This window comes from Sparus aurata, chromosome 9 (genome assembly GCF_900880675.1).
Source record: "Sparus aurata chromosome 9, fSpaAur1.1, whole genome shotgun sequence".
Classification (NCBI taxonomy): Eukaryota; Metazoa; Chordata; class Actinopteri; order Spariformes; family Sparidae; genus Sparus; species Sparus aurata.
Window position 1 is genome coordinate 20,939,879 of NC_044195.1, and position 20,774 is coordinate 20,960,652.

General features: G+C 41.9%; 1 protein-coding gene across 1 annotated transcript in view; it reads right to left on the minus strand.

Annotated features, from left to right (window-relative positions):
* The window catches only part of kcnj3a (potassium inwardly rectifying channel subfamily J member 3a), a 30,676-nt gene extending 14,199 nt beyond the window's left edge, over positions 1 to 16,477 (minus strand). The window contains exons 1-2 of the mRNA XM_030429310.1: positions 14,640 to 16,477; positions 13,022 to 13,238 (exon numbers count right to left, since the gene is read on the minus strand). Coding sequence (XP_030285170.1) covers positions 13,022 to 13,238; positions 14,640 to 15,317 — 895 coding nt within the window. The 5' untranslated portion in view covers positions 15,318 to 16,477. The remainder of the gene's footprint in view (positions 1 to 13,021; positions 13,239 to 14,639) is intronic.
* Between the last annotated feature and the right edge of the window lie 4,297 nt (positions 16,478 to 20,774).

Below are 20,774 nucleotides of genomic sequence, written 5' to 3' on the forward strand. Positions count from 1 at the left end.
TGACCTGCTTTTCACAGTTTGATTTGAAATAAGCCCCCTCCCTCTGTTAAATACTGTTTGTGAAGGTGACGTCCGGTCGTTTTGCCGTGCTTTATTCCACCCGTACAGCGTCGCCATGGGCTGAGCGATGAGAAGAAGGATGAAGCCGACTGAGGGAAAAGGCAGGAGAAGTGCACTGCTGTGGGGGGAGGGGAAAGCCTGGATGCTGAGGCAATTGCTTGTGTGTGGAGGATGTTGGAAAGGGAAGGACAGGGAAGGGAAGAGGAGCAGGGGCTTTCAACCATCTCCACACAAGGCAAGGTGGGGTGTCAGGCAGGCTAGAGGAACATATGGCTGTAGGCCATTAATGCAGCCAGGAGAGTGCATATTACCAAGTGAAGGCAATTCTGAATACTGCTGTACAGGGAGGCCAGTTGAGCAAAACGGCAATCTATGGATTTCCTTTAGGCCAAACGAGCACTATTGGTCACACAGGAAAAAAACCCTAACCTAAACCTACCAGGGCTGTGAATGATTTTCTCTTTATTATGAATCGAACGAGAAATGATCAGAAAGCCATTTTCTTTCCATAAAACAGACCGGATGAGTGAGAGCTATAATCTCATATTGATCTAGGCTATTAAATCTGCTTAAGTCATGAAGAGGAGTTATGCAGCTGAAAGCAGGGAGACAAGAGAGGGTTTTTTTAAGCCTTAAGAGATCTCCGGCTCAGATGGTGCTAAGGAGAGGTAACTCGCTGTTAAGAAGTAAGTGTCCCTATTGTTTCTTTTTTTTTTTCAAGTTCGTCACTTGAGCTGGAGAGCAGATTATTCCGGTAAACTCAAGCACGTCTGAGTGACAAAAACATTAAGAGACTTCCTGGAGGAAGGCTGGAAGACGACGTGTTCATGTGGCATTGTGTTTAGGCCGCAGGATTGATTCACCTGCACTTCAGGGACGGCTGCAGCTCCACCGATCAATGCTAACACTGCAAGTGCATCACAACCTTTTTTTTATATAACCTCGTAAAAATCCCTTATTATGCTCAGTTTAAGGTTAATTCTTTTAGTTTGGGTGTCTACGACAAAATCGTTGTGCTTTAAACCTTTGAGCTCTGCAATATAAATGGTCCACCAGTGGCTGCATTGATGTTTTTGCTCATTGTGATGTCATTTGTTAGAGTATCTTCAAATGCTTTGTGTCCCTGAAATCGATACAACCTAAGATAAAAGCTAAAACTAAATTGATCCAAAATATTTCAAACTGTAGACACATGAATCAAATATTTTCAACACTGACACACAACTATATAGTTGTGTGTCAGTGTTGAAAATATTTGATTCATGTGTCTACAGTTTGAAATATTTTGGATCATATATATATATATATATATATATATATATATATAGTTGTGTGTCAGTGTTGAAAATATTTGATAAATCTTTCTCTGGCAGCTATCAACCTGCTTCTCCGCCCCCCCTTTTTAGTTCGATTTAAACAGGATCATGTTAACTTGCATGTCTCATGGCCATTTTGGGGAAATCCTTTGGTGCCACTGCTACTTCTTGCACTGTACATCACACGATTTAATGACATCATAATGCATATACAACATGATAAGGCAGAAGACCGAAGTCTTAACTTCCTGTAAGAAAACCCTGAATGTTGTAGCTATTCAAAACTGAGTTCAGTGACAGTATAGCAGTGACATCACAACCTTACGGAACAGCATGTTTAAAGGCAACGTTTCTTAATGTGCACAATTAGCTGTTTTGACACTTTCACTGTATTAATATAACTGCATTGTACTCAAAATGGGTTAGGGTTTACACAAGTGGAGCCACAATATTATCTCAATTATGAAAGTGTAACACTTTGCCCTGAGTGTCCAACCATCATCTCGACAGGGGTTAATATCGAGGTCCACAGTTTGTGTTAATTAATTACCATAAAAGCGTCCCCCTAACAACAACATGGCATGCACACCCTCCGAGACAAAGGCAACCGAGACCCGGTCAATTATTTCTACCTCCTCGTGGCATGAGGAGACGACTGAGGCATTGTGGGGAATGGGGAACGTTCCTGGTGCTTTCGTCACACGAGTTCATCCCAGGTCTTCCGCCACACCTCCTCTCCCAGTGATTAATTGCCATCCAACAGGGACTTGACACATCCCTAAAGACACAATTACCGTGCTCCCCCTTGGGAAGCCTGCACAGTTCATCTAAAAGGGATAATGAATCCAGGATGTCATAGCAGGTTCGCTGCAATGCCCATTATTCGGAGTTCATCCCCTGCGCAATTACTGTATGTACAGTAGACGTAGCAGGTAAATCTCACAGATGTGTTGGAGAATACCCCTGTTTATTTATCTGAAATTAGTCATGCTAATTTCAGTTGCTTGATAGAGAGTGCAAACTAGAACAGGCTGCCTTCATGTAGAGCAGAATGGGTGGCTGTTAAGCAGACACCAGTATACAATGGGTGGACAAAATATTCTGAACACCTTTTAATAAAATTACACATCCTTGCATGAAATCATTGTAACGCTGATGAAGTTCGGTTCATTTTTAGACTGTGTGAGGTGTTGACTCATCTCTGTGGTGATTTTGGAGGGTGTCGTGTTTCTTGTTGTAATGAACTGAAAATATAACCATTATGTATCCAACAATACCACAAAAAGTTAGAAGAACCAACACCTCTATGACGGCCTGTCTCAAAAAAAGGAACTACTGTAATAGGCTGCATTATACTATAGAGAACTTCATGATATTGTGTCCATTCTTTGCAAATGTACAGTAGGTAGCACAGCCTGGGAAACATGATCACCAGAAAGTGTACAGAAAGAACACAATCTTGACATGTGTAACCGTGTGGGAGAAGTATTCAGAGCTGCTACTCACGTAGCAATACCACAAAATACAAAGGCTCCATTCAAAGTAAAAGCCCTGCATTCGAAATCTTACTAAAGGTCAAGCACAGAAGTCTTCTATTAACATGAACTTTGTTTTATAAATGAACATGTGGTCTGTATGAACAATCTTAATCTGCATATCGCCAACAGCTGTGGCTTCCATTATGTTGTCAGACTACCTCAGCCTGTCAGTAGTGGATGTAACTTTGACGGTCGCAGTTGCCCCGGAGGATTACAGTGAAGCCATTACAGCCACATCGCAGCTGCCAGCTGAGGCGTTCTACTGAACCTATTGCGAATCTTTTGGTAAGTAAGAATCATTAACACACCAAAACAAGTAAATACTGGACCCAGGTCTTAAAAATAGCAGAATTCCCCTTTCCCCATGCTAATTTAGCTTTCATTCCAGCACTGGTAAGACTTTTGTAGCTTTAATGAATATAATAAATACTAATAATAGACTGTCAACAATGTTTAAATAAACATTACCAGTAAAGTGTATCAGTATATTATTGTATTCAGATCCAGAATTTTTTTTTATCACTACACCTCTGTGTGACACTGCAAACATTACTCATGTTTGTCATGCTGCAGTATTCAAGGCAGGTAGATAGTAAGGAAAACATACTGTACTGTTAATACAGTTAAATGAACCGAGAGTGAAATATATCTCAACAAGAGAGCTGCGAGGAATCCGAGCACGTGGAGTATCGCAGGTGGACCTCAGCAGGGACACACACTTCTCCCCTGAGTTCTCACCCTGAGCACATTATATTTAATTTGAAACTCCTGCTCTCACCTGATCTGCAGCTTCCCCGCTGAAGCCACTGTAACCCCTCGAACCCGCAGGGCCGTGGCAGGGAGCACGACACGGGGAAGGAGACGACACGCTCTCGGTGTAATGACCCAGAATGAATAATGGTCAGTGTATGCGGGGGACGGCGCAGCCTTTCACAGCGGGCTCATATCCGGGGGTTCACTTGCGCCAGTGTTTACCGGAGCTCTGGAGCTCCCGACGTCGGGCGACCCCGGAGCTCTGGGGCTGCGGCCTCTTACTCAAATGATTGGAACTATTAGGCCTCGGGGCGCAAGAGAAACCTCTCCATTTTCATTTCAATTACTGCTGCTGATGATAAAACACAGATCGGGCCATGACACTGGCTGCTTGGTTAATCAGTGGCAATAGATGTGTCCAATTAATTATGCTGGCTGGCTTCAGTGCGAGACAGAGTCTGCATCAAAGCAATAATCACTCTTAATTTCATTTTGTAAATATAAGCTTTACGTATATTTGTTGCACAACAGCAATAACTTAATTGAGGCTATGATCATCATATTATATAACAATTGCTCTTCCACAACATAGGTCAGGTAATTTACTTTTTATTTACCCACTAGCATCTCAAAGAATTACTATATGTGATCACGATTCTTAATCCCTACGTTCATGTTAAATATCTTCTGCCTCTATTCCTCAGTCTTTCCTAGCACACAGGTCCAAACATCTAAAAAATGCAGCTGAAAGAGTTCAAATATTGAGCACACAGGTAGGCGATTCATTATTCAAAGCCGCTCCAGTCAAATGCTGCATCTATGCACACATAAACACATGAATAAACATTACCAGTTGATCCAGTCTATATGCAACCAACCCCCTGCCACCCACACACACACTTTAAAATGAGCAGATAGCCGGGATATTCTATTTTTTACCCTATAGCAGTGAATCACAGGGAAGCCATGTAGCACTATGAAAAAGAGGGGGCTGACAGAAAACGTCTGAAAACAATCAAAATCAACTCCTGACTTTATCGAAGAGAAGAGTTTTTTGATCTTTGGTGCCGTAGTTTGCCTCGTGACCAAATCAACAGACGAAATGTGACATTATGTTTCATGTGCAGCACAGACAGTCAGTGGAAAATCGTGTACAAACATGGAGCTTATTAGTTTGTTCGGTAAGCAGAGAGCAGAGAGTAATTGTTACCTGGAGTCAACAGAAAATAAATGACTTGAGACTCAACTTGGAAGTGAACAGGAACAACAAATCTGCACACATATGCGGCTTAAGAGCCCTGAATCTGTTTTTAACAGAGATATCCTGCAAACAGCAGAGAGACAGATACAGGGCCGGAATGTAACATGAAGAAGAAGAAGAAGATGAAGACGAAGAAGAAGAAGATGAAGACGAAGAAAAGGAAGAGGAAGAAGATAAAGATGGAGAACAAAACGAAGATGAAAAAGATGATGAACAAGAAGAAGATGAAGAAGAAGAAGACGAAGAAAAGGAAAAGGAAGAAGAAGATGATGAACAAAAAAGAAAATGAAGAAGGGGAATTGTGTTCCATTAGATTTATTTAACTGAATATAATACAACCCCAATTAATCACCACGCTTTTTGAGTGTATTTGGAGTTCGTCTGAGACGTATCTGGCAGACAGCGCCCGCACGACAAATGTGCTGTGTCACCACAAGAGTGAAATAAAATCTCAGAGCAAACAAACATAAGCATTTGAATAAACAGCGTAGTCTATCATGAAGTAACTTTCTGCCTACAAATCCTGGAAAACACATCTAAGTATGACTTATTTGCAGCATTTTTTCGTAATTCCACTGATCGCACACTCACCGCACATTTGCATGAAAGTCACATCGCTCTGAAAAGAGGAAAAAAAAGGTTTATGCTGATGATACAGTTTATGAATAATTGCTTTTCATAGCTGATGAGTGAATTTAAAAAACACTCCTCAGAGCTTGTGAGGATCTTGATGCTGTGTTTTGCCACCACGTTAGAGGCCCCCTGCCCGCCCCCCCCCCAAAAAAAACACAGAACAAAATGTCAGGGAGGGACTAATGTGTTGACAGACCTGAAATGAAAATGAGTTTCCCCATCAAATGAATCATCAGCTCTTTTTCTTTTGATTATTTCTCTAATCTGGAAACCGCCTCGTCTTTAAATTACATAAATACACATTCGATCTTCAGCATACACGAGAGGTTTGGGTAACTGCATCCTGTAAAAAAATTTTTTTTTAAATCCAACCCTGGAATTCATTAAATTAATTTAGTTGCAATACACTGATTGGCTTCACGGTCGGGGGAACCTAAACGTCTGTTCCTGGCAGCTACAGTTTATTTTGGGTCCTCCAGACTCAGCTCCACTAATGAACAGATTGCCTCTGGCTTGGTATTTAATCCTTTGTAGTGGTGAACAGCATTGCTGGTGTTAATGGGACATTTATCTAAACTCCTGATGTATTTTAAGACTTGCACATACTGTAGTAGGCCTGAATCAGATGATGAGTCAAAGTCAGGTCATCAGCAGCTCTGTGGTGGTGCGGTCTACACAACCCTGCAATGCTATTAAAATACTGTTATTTCACTATTTATTGTCCACATGTTCATGTTGAAGGGTCTGTTTTGTCACACTAGACTTTTTACACATGTCACTGTGGTCAATTCATAATGGCTGGATTCTATTTAGTTGCCTCCCTTCGGGATCCTGCTACTGTGCATGCCGGCTCACTTTTAGCATGACAACAGACAGATTAAATTCCATGTTGAGGGCGTTAAGGGTGGTGTTTTTCAAAAGGACCACCCTGGTTTGTATTTCAAGGCCCCCGAAACGCTGTTTGTTCTGTTTGTTTGTCATATGAACAAACATCCAAAACGCAACAAAAGTTGACAATTTTATGCCAAAACCTCTGTCGTGTTAACAGCCCCTTCAGGTACAATTCCATCCACCTGTGTCTGTGACCAACTTTAATTTGAAAACAAAATAACATGAAAAATGCTTGAAAGGAAAGGCTGATAACACATTTATAAACTTGAAATATTGCACAAAAAGTGCAGTGGAACAGATTACGCGAATAAATCATCTTGTACATGAAGCAACACGTGACTTAAACGTCCACTGGAGAGACTAAAAAGAGCGCAGGCATGATTCACGATAAGTTGCCCATGAAAGTGATGGTAAGACCATACAGCGATTCTGATTCATACTCAATCAGATTCATACTCATAACATATAGGGGGCAGCATATTGGTAGTGTAGTGACTAATTGCTGCTATACGTAGCTGCTGTTAACTTGTTAGCACAATTAGCTGTGCTGCTAGCGGTCCCGAACCGGAGCACAGAGCACAGAGCACTGGGGGAAGTGTCATTGTTTACACCACTAACACAGGAGTGTTGGACCAGGACAGGCTGCAGCTAGCTGGTTAGCATGCTAACTTCTGTAGATATCTCTGCAACACAATACATTAACATTACAACGTCAAAAGTATTCATTTTTTCACATTTTGTTGATGATTGTAGTGTATTTGTGTGTTTTCAACTAAAATCTTACATATTGCACCTTTAACACAAACACACACACACACACACACACACACACACACACACACACTTTAAAAGAAGATACATTTTTCTTTCTTATTATTATTATTATCTTTTTAATCTGTGTTTATTAAGTTAAGAGAACTTTACACAAGTGGTGTTACAGAGAAGTGACTCCACATAGGCCACACTGTCAGGGGGATCTGTTTAGAGCACCTGCATGTTTTGATGTAAACATCAATATTTGGCTCCAGGGTTCTGATAATCTTATCATGAGAGAAAGCAATAAGATATACATTGCCGTGTCAACATTTTTTCCCAACCCTGGTGTAGAGGTTGTAACCTTCTGAAGTGAAATACATGAAACAAACAGAAAACACCATATTTCCATCAATTTTCCAACATTGTTTTCCACCTTTTGAAGTTTGATTGGCGCCTTTTTAATTATGTCATCATGTTCTGCATTCTTCCTACAATGGTTTGACGGCACTAGACTGGAAAATTAGTGCCACGAGCTGTTTCCCTCGAAGAGCCTACTCATAATCATCACATAGCAGTAGCTGTAGAAAACATGCATTAATTTGTATTTTATTTCTGCAAATTCACATTCATAATTTCTCGTTTAATTCATGCATTCACTACAATCATGGCTTACTGGGACACTCGAATGGAGCGGAACCGTCGTTACTTAGTAGTAGTAGTACCGCCTGCGCTGTTCCTACTATGACCAGTCAGCATGTCTGCTGTGAAATAAGGGCTGACCACACAGGCGTCTTCAATCATTCTATCTGATTTGACAGGCTGAAGTTGGGTGGAGCTTTGCGAATGATAACAGGCGGAGTTGTCTCGCCGTAAACGGTATCACAAAACTCAAAGTGGAGTCAGGCAGCTGTCAGTCAAGCTCAGCTCAGAGAAGATGTCTAATTAGGAAACAAGTGAAAACGTCCGTGTGGTGTTGTAGCTGAAAGTAGCTGAGTGGCCAATTTTTTTTTTATAGGAGTCAAATTTACGGAACGCTTGGTCTCTTAGTCCAGCATGTGGTTATGTTTAGGCAACAACAGTACCTTGGTTTCAGTTACGTGTTGATCAAGTAAACATGTTGTGTTCCTCAAGTCACTTCTAACTTTGTACACTTTTTATATTTTCACTATTAATGAGGTAATAATACGAACTCAGAAATGTGTATTTATTCTATGACTGAATAAACAATGCTGTTCTTAGAGGAAAATAAAGTCCAAAACACTGTTTGAAGCTAGAAAGGTGGCAGGGTCCGCCACAGATAAAAAAAAAAAACTAAAACAGTATGAAACTGTGCTGTCCTGTTTGTTTATTCAGTTTGTGCAGTCATGACAATTACAGTTTCATTATTTAGTTTGTCTAAGCATGAAAATCAATAACTGAGGATTTTCAGATTCTTTCTGATTAAAATTTCTTCCCCAAAGCTACACAACAAATATTGTTTTGCAAGAGCAATTACTATGGAGTATACAAATTAAATACGTGTCAATTAACATTTTTAAGGTATTACAATTTTGTTAACACCAACTCTGAATCATGTTGAAAAAGACAATGTAGTTTCGGCAGCAATATAATCCTTACAAAATGTATCTGCTCCTGGATATGACGAACTTAATTCCTTGTGCCCAGATATATACATAGTAAGAATGCATGATGAAGTTACATCACGCACATAACGTAACGTAAGAAACCAAAGTAACATGGAAACATGTTACAAACATTGTAACTGAAAAGGGACAGAAGTAACATCATAACTAGTAATATCTATTTAAAGCTAAACCAAAATGTTTTCAGAAAGCAGTTCAGTTGCCTGTACTAAACCAAACTAGCGAGCGTATGATGCTAATCCAGCTTGGTTTAAGGCTGCTCCTGGCTAATGCCTGGTCACAGGAGAAGGAACAACATGAAATCTGATTCTATTGTGCCCACAGTGACCTTTCACCACCACAACATCTCAGATAAAGCTGCTGCACTCGACGGGCGGACCGTGTTCTGAGCCGAAGGAGCGCAGTACTACGGGGAGAGGTGAAATCTGTGTTTATAACATCGATGCTTGGTGCTCACTCACAGCCAAAGCTGACTGAAGGTGTTTACCAGGTGTGGAACTTTTGATATAAGTACGCCAACCACATTATCACCACCATCTGGTTGCTGCGGCTTACGCAAACCCTGATGCAGATTCAGATGATGCGCTTCGTGTTTATATGTATGTAAATGCTTGAGGAGAATAAAGGAGTTTTCAAACGTTCCTTTAGTTATGCAACCCTGTGCTGTATAATGACAAATAAACGACATTGTACACCTGTCACTGGTCGGCTGCAATGGTCATGTTGTTTCTGGAGTCACTGGCAATCGACTTACTCAGTCGTCTCAGTGCGAGGGTGTGTTGGTGTGGCTCTATCCGGGTGCAGCGGTTTGATGTTATTAGTGCAACAACAGCATGCTGCACTTTTTTCTAATTCTCCTCCAGTAACTACTGTATTAGAGTGTGTAGATGCTACGCTTGGTGAGTAAATGATATGGCTTTGTATCATTGGCTGGATTTATCGTGTGGTCTGATACATATCATCCCTGATGCATATATTATAATTCAAAGTAACAGTGTAGAGGAAAACAGAAGAGAAACTGCAATCCGTTTGTTCAACAGACCATCTCACGACTGAGCAGATGTTACTGCACTGCGGACTCTGAGAGTTAACACAGCTTGCTGTTCAACGTACTTCTGCAATATATAACTCCCTAATAATGAAAATTTAAATTTCTTGCACACGGCATATTTATTAATAATTGGCATTAGCGCTCTGCACAATATGAGCCGGGCTGCACTCGGTCCCTGTTTTTTTTCACTCTTGCAGTAAAGTCCTCTTTTGTTATCCAAATACCTGTCATGCCTGCAATGCCCAAACAAGGCAGAAGTAACTCAGCTGGGTGTTATTGTGCTGAGATTCACATCAACAAAAGCAACAAGAGGATGAACCGCTTGCACGTGGAGCCTGACATGCACATGCATAAAATGACACCGTAGTAACAACAGAGATACGTGTTGGGGGCCGGATTGCGCTGCTCATCATGTCAGGTATTATACCTGTTAGTGCTGTTACCTCCACCAAAAACTTCACTCTTGTTTGTGCCCTCCCCCTCCCCTCCTTCCAGCCTGCTTCTCAGGCCAAGCAGCCTGTACAGTACATTAATTGCAACGTGATGTAATGCCAATTTATCCCTCAGCAGCACAACATCCCCCCCCCCCCCCGCAGCCGCGTTAGAAAAACCAACTCGATACCACAAAGCCACAACTGGCATCACTCCAGGAGAAAATATGCAGCTACCAGACATCCTACAGGTCTCATTTGGAAACGTGCATCATACTGAGGTGGTGATCAAAAAGCGCCTTGGGCTGCTGTTCAAAAGGGATTGAGGAACAGCTCATGCTTTTTTATACAATGTAGAGGTTGTCAGAGGTTACAGCAGAGAGGAACAATTCTGAGTTCCTACGTGCTCTCTCCCAACATACACACAACTCTGTTTTCTTTTCTTGTGCCTAACTTCAGTAATTCCAAAATATTTGGCGTGTGATCTCCGGGAATAAAAGGTTACTATGTCGGAAAAGGGTACACAGTTTGGCCAGTTATTATCCAGAAGGAAGGACAAAAGAGCCGGTAATTGTGTCGGTTTAATGTGCAGCGGTGAGTATTTCAACTCGTGTTCCAGGCGGTGCTTTTTTCCACAAGTAACGATTTTAAAAAAAGCCCACAGATCTGGGGAGTTGGGCAGCTTCCTCGCTAGTAAACAACAAGCCTCATAAATATTTCATCTTATTCTTTCGTCTGCTGTGTCACCTGTTCTGGCAGGCGCTTGTACAGTAACGCCTCCGTGTGCTTTTACATATTTCAGAGGAGATCTTCCTTAATACCAGGTGATGCTGTCGACAGAGCGGTTTCATTTCATGTTCCAGCATCAAATGTTTGCCCCGGTTTATTACTGAAATCATTCCTATACCATAGGAATGAAAAAAAAAAGAAAAAAAAGAAAACAACCTAAGTTTAGGTGCAGTGCTGCAATCCTGAATACTCAAGGAAAGGTTGCCATGGAAACAGAGTTACATTGGCCAGAAATGAAAGCGTCTGAGGATTTAGACTTTCACTGTACATACATTTTTAACCATAGATTGTTTCTACATCAGCCTTTTTCCACTGACTTCACACGACCAAGACCGGCTCCCCTCCTGTGTCTGCAAGGTACAGAGATGGGCTGAACCGTCCGGACCAGTTTAATTAACGCTGATCGGATCACACGTGCTCCTGTGACACACACGCCTGCTAATACACCAACGATAATCCAATCACATCGCTGCGCTGCATATTTTCATACCTTAAAAAAACGACCTGCACACAGCAGCAGGCTGCTTCAGGTTAATTAGCCGCACATTTTAATTACTCTAATTCTGATTTCTGCACCACATGTTTGCTTGTTATTAATTAGCTGAGTCAATAAATAATTAAGCCAAATAAAAAGAAGCAAGGCAAGACGCCGTAATAGAGAGAAGGCGTTGAAACGCAGAGCAGAACGACTGGCACGTCTCACACTATATGCTGACACTTCATGTTTTAAAAGGAAACTATGTAGTTTTATGCGTTTTACAATACAATATGATGATATGAATTTTCTTTTTCCCGTAACTGAATAAACAAGCTGTTCTCAGAGGAAAATAAAGTCCCCAGAACACAGTTTGAAGCCAGAAAGGTGGCAGGGTCCACCAATTACAAACAAAGTAAAACAGTATGAAGCTGTGTTGTCCTTTAAGGTCAGTTTGTTTATTCAGTTTAATCAGTCATGAAAACAAAGACACCTGTTGTTTAGGCCAAATTAAGCTCCCCCTCTTCGAATTAACATTTCTGCACAGTGCACCTTTAACATCCACGTGCACCACGCGCGTCACAACCTCAACAAGCAGAAAAACTCTCAGCTTCAGCCTCAAGTAAAACTGCACTAAACGTCTCTCAAAACCGTCTATTAGCAGCTGAATATCTTTTATTTTGTTGTTGCTAATTGCTGTCTGCAGTGTCAGCCTGTAAGCCTCTCTGTCACATCTCCATATGCTGTTTTCTCTGAACCAACCCATTACAACTGTTCCCTCCGCAGCCCTGAAGGAGCTCCCCCCTACACTATATCAGCTGTGTCAAGTAAACGGTTGAATTTAAAATGACCACAGTGGAAGAATTTCACCCGGGGCATTACTCATCTCATGGAAATGGAATTCCATAATTCCAAAGGGACCTTAGAAAGCAAATTATTATCCCCTCCGAGAACAGCAGCAGCCACGAGGTAGGTGCTGTGCGGGCACAAAAGGCAGAGGAGTGAGATTTGTTTCAGATGAGGAAAAGAAAAAACTGTCTATACAGCCCTAACAGTGACCTACCAGAGTTTCAAAGTGTTTGACGCTCGTATTTAGCTCGGAACTTTAACACGCAGATGAATAATGTCTGCACAAAATCAATCATCTATGATCTATATATAAATGCTAACCAGTGCTATAACAAGCCCCTCTGCATTTTTGACACAAAAAATCAATAAAATGCAATCAAGAGCTCAGTAGTGAGTCCATTTGGGTGTCAGCTGTCAACACCGATGAAGGAGCTCAATATTATTTGTAAGATTCGTTGCTAAAAAAACGAATGTTGCGGCGCCTCGTGATCATCGAATAGACAACAAAACATCCTTCAGCCTGCAGCCTCGCCATGCAGTGCAACAGGCCTGTTACAGTGTTGTAATGTACTCACCTGTGGTCTCTACTATCCCTTCGAGTATCACCACGATTTCAAACTGCTCTGTTTGCATGGACCTCTGGGAGAGGTCGTAGAAGGGGCTTTTGGTGTCAATCACATGGCAGATCGTGAGTGGTGAGACGAGAAAGAGCTGGTCTGCCCCGGTGCTGAAACCCACGTCCAACTCCAACTGATCCAGCGGAAGAAACTCGCCTTCGGGTGTCTGGCGAGACTACGGAAGCGTACAGGAAGAGACAGAGACAAGAGATGTTTGGTGTGGGGGGAAGGAAGGGGGTAAGACAGACTTCTCTACTGCTTCTCGGGGGGCTTTGTGCGAGGCTTTTACATTTTTTGTGCAGCGCAACAAAGCAACTGTGTGTCAGGAATAAAACTTACACTCTGTCTAAAGAGGCATCTCTACTGCAACAACATCCACCTCAGCTACGGTTGCAGCTAATGACTGTTTCCATTTTCAGATCAAACGATTAGTTGTTTGGACTTTAAAGTGTGAGAAAATGTTGATCAAGATGACGTCTTCATAAGTCTTGTTTGTCCTCCACAGCCCAGATTTATTCAGTTTACCGTCACAGAGGAGAAGTGATGTCACGATACCACATATTCACGATAACCGTGATATTGAGACATGAGATATTGATATGATGTAAATAATACAGGTAATATAATATCGTGTAAGTGTGGTAATGGGGATGTTAGGTCTTGATTTACAGGTATAGTTACAGACTTTCTCTACCGTCCTACACTCGTAGTTTGAGGGTGATGTATTTGCCAAAAAAGAGAAAAAATAACAGTAAACAGAGTTAAAGATGAAGCTGAGCGCTGGCATTCGATTGGCCACTGTAATCGTGTAGTGAAAATGAAGATTAGAAACATGTAAAATGCTTCAAAAACTTGGTACTTGATAAGATTGCCGGGCTTTAGTAAAACGTACACAGTTTAGTTTATGCTCTTTTTATCGGCTGATCACACGCGCTGTATATCAACATCAGCGCGTACGTAGACAATATTGGATATCGGTCCACGTATCAATATCACCTATACTATCACTATATTGTATAATACCACAATAACTGGACCATTAGTAAAAAAAAATTTTATATATAGTTTTACTGTAAACTTTTGGGGGGCCAGGAGGTGGCAGGGAAATCCATAGATGATGATCTCCTAACCAGAAGACCAGAAGCACATTTACACCAAACTGTGACGCTTTATGAACACAAAGCCCTGATGTAGGGAAACATTGTTGAGGCCTATAAGGAAACTTCATTGATTATTTATTCTCTATCACTTGTAACATATGTACGTTGTTACATAGAAGCTATGGCTTGGTCAGTGATTGCTGATGGTTTTATGGTCACCAGCAGTCTGATTTGTGTCATCTCCCTTATTTCAATGCTGAAAATGTGAGTGGAGCTTTGTCTTTTGAAGGGATACCTCTCCATGAACCGTTTGGAGTGGGCTTAAATGTCAGTATGTAGGCCTTTCACTGTGAGTTTCCTAAAAAAAAAAAAAAAAAGAAGAAAAAAAAGAAAAGAAGAAGAGGAACATGGACTGGGCCATGACGAGCAATGTAAAAACTATCGGACTCCTCTCGCCTAAAAGCGGCATCACTTACTTTGAGCAATTTGCAGCGGATCTGTGCGGAGACCATATGGCTGTTACGCAGGTTGCCGACCCTGAACATGAGAGTTAGTTTCCCATCTCGCATGGAAATCGCCGCGTGTTCACTGAACATCAGAGTCTCGGCCCTCTTCTTGGGCTGAGACATCTTGATGAACATGCAGCCGATCAGAAAGGCATCGACGATCGATCCGAGGATCGACTGGAAAAGAAAGAGAATGATCCCCTCGGGGCACTTGTCTGTGATGTATCTGTAGCCATATCCTATAGTGGCCTCGGTCTCTATGAAGAAGAGGAAGGCTGAGGGAAAGTTATAGACGTTGGCCACACATGGAGTGTACTTGTCGTTGTGCGCTTTGTTGAGGTCTCCCCTGATGTACGCGATGAACCACCACATAGACGCCATGAAGAGCCAAGCGACCGTGTAGGTGAGGATGAAGATAAACAGATTCCAGCGCCATTTCAAATCTACGAGTGTTGTGAATAAGTCTGAGAGGTATCTGCTGGTCTCACCACCCAGGTTCCCATGCTGGACGTTACATCGCCCGTTCTTGTCCACGAACCGCTGCCTCTTCTTCTTTTTCTCCGGGGGAGGCTGGTTGAATCCAGACCCGCTCGATGAGGTGGTAACTACCTGATAATCGTCCCCAAATTTCTTTCGAAGTGCAGACATACTACGATGACAGCAGCGAAGGAAAAAAAACAAACAACAAAGGATTCAATGATGGGAGAAAAGAGAAAGAAAAAAAAAAGTCTGGGTTGTAGTTGCTGCAGTCGTCAGATGCCCGTGCGCAATGTCTCCTGTGTTTTTTTTTTTTTTTGTTTTTTTTTTTGGGGGGGGGATATAAGGCGATAAAAGTGCGCTGTCTTCGTTCCCAATTAGTCTTGCATCGTCCTGTTTCGCCACACACCGCTGTTGCCACACTCTACAGCCATGAAATGTCAAGAACAGAGGAGTAGTTTATAAACCCCGATGGTAGAAGCCATATGAAAAAGAAAAAAAAAAAATAGGAGACGCACAGGATAAGGTATCCAACACACGCCAGTCGCAGTCCAAGGTTTTCACAGGTTTGTATCAGTTGCTGCGTCGTGGATTACTCATCGCCCGTGAAGGCTGGGGGGCTGTACCGACCTGCTCGAAAAATGTGCTCACAGAGTAAGTTCTCGTGCGAAAGTTAACAATCCTTCGGCGGCCCGTAAGCAGCACCAATGTCTCTGCGTAATTAGGAGGAATCCAGGAGGAAACGTCTCTGTGCGCACTTGCGGCTGCAGCGTTGGAGGAGATTCGGTTTCCAGTCTTTCCGTTGCGAGCTGTACACATAGGAGACGAATTGCATCCGAGCATATGACTGTAAAAAAATGTCGAGCCGGAGGAAGAAAATCACTGTCCCACTGTCGTCATTTTTGGCTGCGCGCATCGACGCTGATGGCCAGGCTCTTTCTCAGGGCACCGTATTACCCCCCCACCCCCCCACCCTCCTCGCTCAGACAAATGTCGACTGGATACTCATGGTTTAGCGGTGGAGATCCAACACATTGCTCTTTTTGGCTGGTTAGAGCCTTGTTCTTCCCCCTTCGATTTCCCTGCGCGGCTCCTGCGCACTTCCACGTTTCCACTGATGCACTCACTGTTGCCTAGTGGTACTACAAAGACGGACAATTTGGTGGTGGAGAAGCAGCAGTAGCAGGAGGAGGAGGAGGAGGAGGGAAGAAGAAGACGAGGGTTTGCCTGATTTGACAGTTTTTTCTTCTTCTCCTTTTTCCTCAAGTGATCAAATATGTGAGGCTGCAGCCAAGATGTCATGATGACTTTCAGCTAATCACTCTGCACGCCGCATTTTAGCTTCTGAAAAGAGAGTGAAGAGGCCTCTCTCTCTCTTCAAATCTCTAAATACAAAAAAAAAAAAAAAAAAATGGGACTTGAAAATAATAGAAATTAACACCTTTTTCTCCACATTTCCTGTGCTTAACAAATATATTTCCCAATTTTCCTCCACAGGAAAAGCCCTCCCATCTGTAGTGGACATTTACAAATGCACAAATGTTTTGGTTGCTGCCTATTTTTCTGGGTCACCTGTGCTAAGAGCTACCGGTGACCCCACTCCCATCCCACGGGTGACTGCACCCACTTTACTCGATGAATGCTGCACACAAGAGATCTTAACAGAGTAACAAGTTCTGCAGGAAAAAGCTGCTGACACTCACAGCGAACAGTATTAGATCTCAGGGGGGCCACAGAGCTGTAAAACCGGGATGCACATACTCAGAATTCACTCACCATATTACCGAGATCATGGCCACAGAGGAATACACCCACACCATAGTTACCCAGGCTTACACGCCGTCTCTCGAAACACACATGAGGCAGGAGGAGGAACATGCCACCACCGCCCTCTCTCACACATATTTACCTCTCTGCACCCCTCTCTTTCCGCTCCTGATGTTCTTACACGCAGGCAAAGAAAAGAACAATTATCAGTTAATCAGGAAAATCGCAGATGACTGCTGCTTTGAAATCAGCCAGTTTTAGTTGGAGTCATGTTTGGGGATCAATTCTGATCATTTTTGGCCCAGAAATAGTAAATAAATATCGGTTATACTCTAAAATGAGATACAAAATTGTGAGTAGTTACTTAGGAGCGAGTAAGAAATTAATCAGAAAGAACTTGATGGTTAATGAATCATTAATCAATAATTCCTGAATAACTGTGAATCAAATAATGCTATGTTATTAGAAAACAGACAAGGAGATACTGTATTAACAAACCATTTGGTAATGATTAGATCATAAACATCTGTAAATAGACATACTGATGCCTTTTTTCTTGAGTTGATTTCCTTTCCTTTAACTACAAACAAGCCGAGTGACACAATCTAGTAACGACTAATTAAATACTAATTACCTAATCATTAGTTACTCTTTTTGTGCACTTTAAAATAAACTGAAACAATTACACACAGCACTTCTTAATGATTCATTAATAAGTATTCAATTAAAACATTAGGTAACTACTCAGTTTTATGTTTCACTTTACCTGGAGTTACTCAAATAGAGTAACTAATGATTAAGTCATTAGTAATTAATGAGTCGTCACTAGTTAGTGACAGTTTATAGTTTATCAGGAACAGCTCATGCAGAATGTGGTCAGTATGTTGATTTACAGATATTTATGAACTAATCATTACTAATGATTGATTAATGTCATATTCTCCTGTCTGTTCTCCAGTAATTTATCATTATCTACTAAATAGTCCTTCAGTCACAGTTATGTATATTAATTGTTCATCAACGATTTATAAACTATCACATTGTTCCTGATTTATTCATCACTAGCTCCTCAGTAACTACTCACATTCTTGTGTACCTTACTGTAAAATGTTACCTAAATATCACTACAAAATAAATGCTCTCCAACTGGCCATCCTTACTTCTGAATCGAGCTAATTACTAATGAACGAGACAGGACTTTTTTACACTCTGCTGTCGTTTCACACATCATCTGTTGATCCTTCAAATGTCTACAAAAGCTGTTTTAAACCATTTTTGGATCCATTGTCTGAGCTCACAGGGATCAATATGTCGTCAAGTCAGTCTGGTTCCAGGCGAAATCTACCGCTTCTATTATCCTGTAGTTCCCTGTGGTTTACACATGATATTCCACGTCCAGTCTGAGTCAAGCGTGCCCTACTGTAGCTTCTAAAAACAGCACCAAGGCCTGACATAACCGTTTCCAAATCAACGATTGCATGGCAGCTCAGTGCAACGTTGATGTGCCTGCGAGTATTGTCTGTAAAGCTCTCTGGTTCAGTCCTCTTGAAGCGGAAAGACAGGAAAAGATTTCCCCAACAGTCACCAGGCCGTCATATTTGCCAGGTGAACATTAGCCACAGCTTCTTGCAGGACTTTGTGCTTTTATAATGAGTGCAGAGGGACACGGGTCATCCACCACGCATTCTGGCCCTCATTAGGAGGAGAGGGCTATTCAAATATTTGCAGACCAAAAATAAGGCTATTAGCTTGGACGGGCCAAGTGAGTGCTAACTATGAGCTGAAATTTTTTTAATTGCTGTGTTTTGCAATATATGGCCAAAGTTCTTCCACCGCTCTTGTCAAAGTGTCTTTGCTGCACGTTCATTTAGAGAAAGCAATTAGCTTCAGGATGCAGTGGGTTGTTTGATGACACAATCTGTCTGCATCACTGTCAGGTGTTCTTGCATCTTAAAGTAACTTTAAATCAAAGTATTTCTCTATAAGTTTAGATATTCACGACTAAATACGCTGCAGTCAAATTTGGAAGAACAAAAACATCTTTAAGGTGCTGTTTATCCAGAGTTTGACTGTCAAACTCGCAGCTAATTTGCTTCATCAGGACTGTGTGGATGCGGTTTGATTACATTTGATTGACAGCGAACAAACAATCCACCAGCTGTCATCAGATTCTGATTCAAATGATGCTGGTGCACAGTGAGGAGGTGACATTACCGCCCTCTTCAAACCAGCAGAAAGCACACAGAAAAAACAGAAGAAAAACCAACACTGTTCTGACTTTTGCAGAAAATTGTTTGTTCATGTAGGATCCCATCACTCGTGGGGAGAACTTGATTAGGAAAATATTTTTTTCAGAGCCTCTGATGCAAAATGTTGTTATTATTTACCTTTAAATAGGTCCTGTATAATAATTTAAATCAATTTACATGTACCAGTCACTTTATCATTGGCTATATGTAACCTGTATAAAGCCTTCTATGTCTCTCTCAGTTGCCTAAACACGCTTGTGGACTCTTTGTTGAAGTTGTTTCATGCTGCTGGACTGTCGACTTCTCTGTGAAGGACTGGGGTCGGATCTTCTATGATTTCATTGATGTGACTTTATGAATGAGTGCTTTGACTCAGTGCCTCTCTCTGCTAACAATAGTTTAGAAACGGAGTCCGCTAACATAAACTAGCGACTGGCTTCCAGCACAACAGAGATGTTTGACAGAACACCTTTAAACAAAGCTTCAAAATAATTTTGATCGTACACTGACTTGTTTAAGGGAGAAAGATGACTCAGTCTCTCCCACTCTCCTCCCCAAATGCCTGTTATTTTACTGTATAACTTTGGGAAGAGGGTACAATCCCCCCAAGAAGAGTTTAGGGCCCTAAGTCACACACTACCAACGATGTCAGTGAAAGTGGATCATATTTTAGGGAGAAAAAGTTTTCTGGTTTTCCTTCTGATGTCCTCCAGCTGCTCTTGGATTGGATGTGGAGGTACCAAAAGAGTGTTGGTGTTCACAGCGCTGGTTTAAGAGCTTTGGATCACCAGAAGGAAAACATTTTCAGATCTGGAGCGTGTAATGGTGATGGGGAGCAGCTCCGGAATGGTGATGTGATGCATTCATCAGACTTTGGCAGAAAATTGTGTGTTCATGTAGGATCCCATGACCTACTAAGGGCAACTACTCCCTGCGATTTACAAAGCTTACTGATGGACAGATAGCTTTATTTGTTTCCAACGAACCATTTGCTAGTTAGCTCAGTTAGCAATGCAGTTAGCTGACTTGGAGCACAGAGCACCGGGGGAGTGTTGGTGTTTACAGCCCGTCATGAGCTGGCCCGGAACGAGGAATGCTGATGAGGAGCAGTGCCAGAATGGCACCAGAACTGGAGCTGGCCAGGCGGGAAATGAAACGAGGCTCAGAAGCCTCTAGGGACATTATGACAGAGGCAAAGAGACCCAAGAGGAGGTCGATAGAGGAAGCTTAGAAGAAAAAAGAGAGAGTGACCCACCAGGTGGCAGGAGACGAGTAAATCCCGGGCTGGCTTTAAGTTGTTGGCAAAACCTTTGTAAATTAAAAGCCGGCAAGACAGACGGCAAGCTGGCCCTCGTGCTGTTGGATTAAATGTAATATTAGCGACAGTGGTGCTTAAGTAAACTGCAATCCGAAACTGTAGGGGCAGAAATATTGGCTTTAAACAAGCAGCAGAAAACAGTATGTAACAAGCCTGATTAAAATACGACTCCATTTCCGTGTGGATTAATTTCAGGATCAGTAACAATCACTGCGACAATTACACATTATAGCAGTATGTGGTGTAAAGAGAATGTCTCTAGAATGATCAGCCGTGAGGGAGCCTGTAGAAAAA